At 46.5% G+C, this 6641-nt stretch overlaps 1 protein-coding gene across 4 annotated transcripts in view; it reads left to right on the forward strand.

Moving 5' to 3' along the window:
* The window catches only part of Pdgfc (platelet derived growth factor C), a 181942-nt gene extending 177505 nt beyond the window's left edge, over window positions 1-4437 (forward strand). For all 4 annotated transcript variants that reach the window (XM_013522909.1, XM_013522907.1, XM_005400945.2 and 1 more), the window contains one exon: window positions 2883-4437. In XM_013522909.1, the coding sequence (XP_013378363.1) occupies window positions 2883-2999 (117 nt within the window). In that variant the 3' untranslated portion in view covers window positions 3000-4437. The remainder of the gene's footprint in view (window positions 1-2882) is intronic.
* Window positions 4438-6641: the final 2204 nt, after the last annotated feature.

The raw sequence follows: 6641 nt of genomic DNA on the forward strand, positions 1-6641 counted from the left end.
GGTGAGGGCCCAGTGAGCTGAGCAGAGACACAAAACCCTTAGACCCAGGGCTGGCACGTGTTAAACCCCTGGGACATTAGCTGTTCTCTCACTCACCTTTGTCTCCCTCTTCCTGCAATTATGGTGAATGGTCAGTGATGATTTAACGCACTTTGCCAGATGAAGGAGAAGCATTCTTTTGGTCAGAAGATTTCTGGGAATAAGAAAACACTAAATAAGAGCTTTCTCCTCTATTCTTAATTAGCCTAATGATTTTCACCTTGGGGGTATCTTTATATGTTTAGTGTATTTTGCATCAGCTGAAGGAGTCTTTCTAGGGAAGCTCAGATCCATTTGCCTGTAGGGAAACGAACCCTGCCGCGCTCTTCTCTGGCCTGGTCCCCTTCTCAGTGCTCCTGATCCTGAAAGGTTAGGGTCACCATGCGCGTGTGCTGTGCTGCTCTCCTTGGTGATCCTTTCTCTATCTTGTCTGTTCTCTTCTCAGTCTCTGGCTTGAAACTTGCCGACATTTCTTTTTCATGTGCTTATAGTTTTACTGTAAACTTGCTGCTCAGCTTTTTAAAAAATTTACACCACACCCTGAGTCTCCCCTCAGGGCTCTGTGTGCTGCGCTTCTGCCTGCTTTCTTTTCAAATCCCCATCCTGAACCTGAAATTTTCCTCTTTAATCTTCCCTAAGACCTACTGGTCATTTTCCAAGCCTACTTCTTTTTACCCAAATCCAAACTTCCCAAAGCATTACAAGGGAAAACACTCATAATATCTCCCACCATGGGTTAGACTTTCTCCTCCCAGACTTTTAAAATTGCTAGAGCATCGTGAGACTTCTCTGCTATTCACACATCCCCAAGGAGAGCAGCGGACAGGGACACATGCGTGGGTGGAGCTGAGCTGAGTTTCATTCAGGAAACCCAGCCTGACATGAATGGATTAAAGAAAGCAAGGAGCACGGCCCTCACACATGTCGGGACTGTCCATGGTGGCGGCCTTTCTCATCTACCTTGGTTACTCTTTTTTTCCTGGCTGAATGAAGAAACACCCGCAGGTGGTGATAGCATCTGAAGACACGGGCTGTGTCAGTGTCGCAGTGTACCTCACCCACCCACCTTCATTCCAGGAAGGCTTCACCACATAAGCATGATGGGAGTGAGTAGCACCAGGGTCTGAGATGGCCTTGGTTTGCTTGGCTCTCTAGTTGTACAAAACTCAGTCAGCGCTGGCCAGGTGTGGTGGTGCAGTCCTGTAACCACAGCACTCTGGAGGCTGAGGCAGGAAGATCTCCATGAGTTCTAGGCCAGTCTGGGCTAAATAAGCGAGTTTAAGGCCTGCCTGAACTATGTAGTGAAATCCTATCTCAAAAACCCAAAACTGAAACCAAAAACTCAATCAGCACTGATGTCACAGAGCATTCAGCAGTCAGTGTTGAGTTTCACATTGTAGAATCATAGTCTTCATAATTTTTTGTTCTAGAACTGATGGAAAGTCCTGCTCCCCAGGTTTGCTAATTTTAACAGTTATAACTTTGAAGTTTATCTGGCTAGGAGAAAGTTACTAAAAAACTAGAGTGAGTAGCAACACTCTAGCCTTTATAAAAATATTCTCTCTCACTCTTACTTTAATAATTTCTATTTGGCCCCGGCACAAATAACTATGTCACTCTAAGCCTGTGCTCACTCATGTGTAAAATAGGGATAATAATTGTAAATTACTTCATAGAATTCTTGTGAGCTAAAGTACGTAAAAACACATTATTATTGTGCCTGGCACTCAGTAAGTATTCAAAAAATGTTAGCTAATTAACCACTGATAGGCCCACAAACTGCAAATGAAGTTCACTTTCTGTAGTTTTCGTTTGTAAGTCTTCAAACAGAATAGTCACAAGACTTGACTTGCGCCTTTGTGGATTAATGAAAATTTACGAGGATGGTAGTTAGCTTGTCAGAGTTGCTTCGTGAAGTTTTCTGTGTCACACCTAGAAAGCAGAGACGCTAAACGATTTTATTTTGTGAGCCCTGGTTTTTGTTCACAACCTAACAAAACATAATTGCTGAAGTATGACTAGCTCTAGTATAAGAAATAAAATATGTCACACTTGACAGGCAATTGCTATCGAATACTTGGGATAATCTTTGCTAGAATACACAGATAGATCCCTCTGCCACAGTCTTAAAAGGAAATATGGTTAGTTTGGGTGTCTGTTTTTCTGTTTTTGTTAAAAAGTGCAGCCATCCAAACTGCAAATACCTTCCTTTCATAGAGGGCCCATTGTTGTTAGGGCCAAACTTCCTTACGCCGCACAGTAGGGTCCAGCTGCAGAGAGTTAGCTGTGACTGAGGCTGATGTCTATGCGGTACATCTAATCCATCCCATCAGCTTTATGGAGGACTTGAGCTGGAGCCAAGGAATTAATGAGTGGCATAATTGAACAGGCTCAGCTGTGCAGTGATCATGTTCCTTCCCGCGGTATTCCTGGACTGCAGCGTACCGCTCCGGGGATAAATATTTGGTAAATGTGTGAGTAAATGAAGGACAGGAAGAAACTAACAAACAGGAAAACAAACTGCACACAGGCGATTCCGTAACATGTGAGGCGCAGCTCTCAGCAGCATACTCACACAAACAACCCCAGGAGCACATAGCGAGTCCTTGAGTGTGAGAGCTGTTCTTATTCCGAGGTTGTGTGCTTCCAGATTGTTGGCATGGAAGTCTCATTTCTTTAATGAAAGGGTGGTGGCAGTTGATGACTGCACTAGGGTAGAAGGATGTTTACACGATGCCTTCACTGGGAGGCCCCAAGGTTCTTTTCCACAGTTATTTGGGCATGAGATCAAGCATGACAGACACTGACTGACCTGCAAGGTGCTTTGCTTCCTTCCCTTTCAGGTCCTGCAGCTGAGACCAAAGGCTGGGGTTCGGGGCCTGCACAAATCCCTCACCGACGTTGCCTTGGAGCACCACGAGGAGTGTGGCTGTGTCTGCCGAGGGAATGCCGGGGGATAACAGTGTTGGGGCCAGCGCCTCCCCGGAGCGGCCAGGTGCAGTTGACTCTGCTTGAGAACTCATGCCTTATCTCATCCACAGTCTTAGTTTGCTTGGAGGAGGACCTTCCATCTGCAGGATGTGCAGTGTGTTCTAGGAAGAGACACCAAATGGAATTAGGAGGTGCACAGCAGTGCCTTTGTGAAGAGTGGGGCCAGAGCACGGGGACAAGGTCACCCGCCCCGGAGAAGAACTGAGTGGTGCAGCTCACACGCTCGTCTCAGAGTCAGAGTGTCCCATGCCCACTCACTATGCTCTGTATTGCAGCTATCTGGATGCGGCTTAAGTTAAGTCAGCAAAGGAAAAACTGTACAAGTGAACACCTCGTTCTGTTGCTCTGCTTAACTCCACAGCTCCTTGTTTTGGGCCTAAAGTCATGGGAAATCTGGAATATTTTTTGCCTTATTTTCACAGATATAAATTAGAATGTTCTATGAACTTGATTTTTCAAGAGGAACTATGTTGCTATGAAGTAAACTGGTGTCACGCTGATAGGAAAGACTGGATTTTTCTATATTTCTTAATAAAACATCTGCCTTTTGGAAGAAGAGAACTACATTCATGGTTTGGAAGAGACAAACCTGAACAGAAGAGAGTGGCCTTCACTTTATCTCTGAGTTGGCTTATTTGTTTTATTGTGTACATTTTCATATTCTCCTTTTGACATTATAACTGTTGGCTTTTCTAATCTTGTTAAATATATCTATTTTTACCAAAGGTATTTAATATTCTTTTTTATGACAACCTAGATCAACTATTTTTAGCTTGGTAAATTTTTTCTAAACAATTGTTATAGCCAGAGAACAAAGATGATATAAAATATTGTTGCTCTGACAAAAAATACATGTATTTCCTTCTTGTATGGTGCTAGAGCTTAGATTAATCTGTATTTTAAAATATGGAAGTGGGAAATCAATAGAAGTCACACTTCTTGTAAGTCACAAACACTTTTGGGGAAATAATGATCATATTCTAAATGCAGGTAAAAAGCAACCTATGAAAAACAGACATTCAGCTCATCATTAACAGCGAAACCCTTTTTTGGGGAAAATGAGCCTAGCTCAGAAAAATGTATTTCACCTGAGTAAAACAGGATCAGCTTCCCGACACAGGATGCCGTGTAATGCAGTAGGAACACATGCTATTTATTTTGATGCTATGGTTTTTATTACCCTTAAACTCTGTTCCATACACCTGTATAAATACATGGATTTTTTTATGTACAGAAGTATATCCTTTAACCAGTTCACTTATTATACTTGTTGGCAATTGGGAAGAAAATTGGTAAAATACTTTGCTTGTAAAATGCTTAGTAATGTGCCTAGGCTATGTGGTGACTATTTGAATTAAAACTGTATTGAATCATCAAATAAAAAAAGATGGCTATTTTGGGGAGAAACTCAGTGTGGATGTAAGATTTATCTTGTAGTCTCCATGGACATGAGCGCGTTCGTTGCGTGTTACCATGGTTTTCATTATGCAAAGCTCTGCTGTCCTGCCTTGGTACTTGCCTGCTTGGAAACTCAGTACATTTGGTACTAGACATTTTTGACGTAAGAATTTCACCCTGGCACATTTGCTTGGGCCTCCCCGGAGAGCTGGAACCCGTGGATGTCCACTGCCTTGTGACTGGCTGCGGTTTCCAGCCAAAACAACCAGTGTGGTTCTCATTGCTTCTGAAACCCATAGTACCCCTCCAAACCAATTAAGGACAAGTGCACAGCCAGCCGCTGGAGGCAGATGCTTAGCAAATGGGCCGTTTCTATGGAGGGGCCTTTGCACCCCTCGCCTCTTGTATCCCAGGCATCTTAGCCGTGTGGCCCAGCCCGTCGCTGATCCTCGCCTTGATTTCTGATAAACCGCACTTGACTTTGACGCTGTGATTTAGACATGCGTAGTGATAGGTGCTGTGACAGTCCGAGTCTTGGCCTGGGGGCCCTGTGCCTTCGGGTTCCTGCCCTCACTGTCAGTGGTGACTGTGGACTGGGGCGAATAGAAGTTAATTTGATGTGCAGACGGAAGCATTCTACCTGCACTCAAGGTGGGGCTCATCAGCACGCACCGCGGGGGCTGGAGTCTTCATCTTGTCTGGTGCAGAGGCACGCCCTCTTCAGACTGCTCCTCCAGCTGTGGCCCTAGATCTTACACTCTGCCCTGCCTGCCCCTGCACGCCGAACGAAGAAACTAAATACAGGTGTTCTGTCTCATTTCCTTCAACCCTCATACTGTTGTCCCAGGCTTACAAAGTCCGGGAGGGAGCTTAACAATGCTTCCTGGAAACCCGCAGAGCAGGAGCGGATTCACCACTCATTAGCACCATAAGGAGGACCGAGTCTTGCGGTAAACGCCCATTTAACTGTGTTCAGTCCAGCGCACTATCTCGGACGGACACGTCCTCTCCCTTTCATTATTTTAGTATTTAGTTTTCTTTTCCTTATAACATGTTGCTGCTCACAAGAAATGACCCTACAAAGGCAGCGTCCCGTGCACTGTGGCCAGGCAGCAGGGTGGGCGTGATCTGGCTGCTCTCCGTTGAGAGGTTCCTCGGAGAGGTTCCTCTGAGCGGTTCCTCGGAGCCCTTATTGTGTATTTTACGAAGAAAGGAACTCATGGCTACGCACTAATGACAGCCGTGATCCCAGCTCCTCACAGGTCCGTGAGGTCCTAACTTTACTGGCCACACTTTACTTTTTAAATCCCAGGACCGGGACTCACACGTGGGCCTGAGGGGGAGCCTGTACTGCGTGGTGATAGTCATTCCACGAAAAGAGCAACACTTTGTTTCCCGGAGGCGGGTGTTCCTGCCTACATTTTTCCTTTCTGCATCTCACTCCCACCGCCCTCCCGCGCAGTACTCCTTTGTGCACTGGGAAAACGCGGGGAACAGAGTGGGGAGGCTGCCCGAAGCCGCGCTGGGGTGACCTCCTCGCTTTTCCGCACGCGGGGACTCGGGCGTGCAGCTGGTTGACGGAAAGGCCTGAAACACAAGTTTTGCAGTTCACCTAGGAGCCTTATCTCCAAAAGGATGATGTAACATCCTATATCTTTGGAGAACTTCGTCTGTCGATGCAGCTAAAAATTACAAATATATCATTCTTTACTTCGAAAAGGAGTGCACAAATTAAACGCAGAGTCAGTTTCTTAGTTCCAGCTACTGTAACAAAGTCCCGCAGACCCTGTGGCTCAGAAGCACATTTACTTCTCACTGCTCTTCTGGGCAGAAGTGTGCGAGCAGGGTGCCGGGGTGGTGCTGCTCCGGTGAGGGTCTCCTTCCTGCCAGCCCGCAGGCGCACATTTCATTGTGCGCCCACCTGGGGAGAAAGGGGGACAGGTCCTGGGCACAGCGCACCCCCTGGCCTAACTGTCTCCCAAAGTCCCCACCTCTGAGGTGCAGTAAACCCTCATTCGACACTTAGGGAGACGTGTTTATTCCGTCTCACGGATGGACGGCTTTGCGTCCTGGCTCCCTGCTTGGTCCCTCTGTGGTCCTCACGGGGCTCACTTGCCGCCTTTTCTTCCCTATCCGTGTCACTTACCTGCCTGCAGCCCTGTGCCACTGTGGTCCCGGCCAGGCCCCATCTGCTCCACCCCGCAACGGCCTCC

The sequence above is a fragment of the Chinchilla lanigera genome, unplaced genomic scaffold (assembly GCF_000276665.1).
Source record: "Chinchilla lanigera isolate Chin_1 unplaced genomic scaffold, ChiLan1.0 scaffold00070, whole genome shotgun sequence".
NCBI classification, from domain to species: domain Eukaryota; kingdom Metazoa; phylum Chordata; class Mammalia; order Rodentia; family Chinchillidae; genus Chinchilla; species Chinchilla lanigera.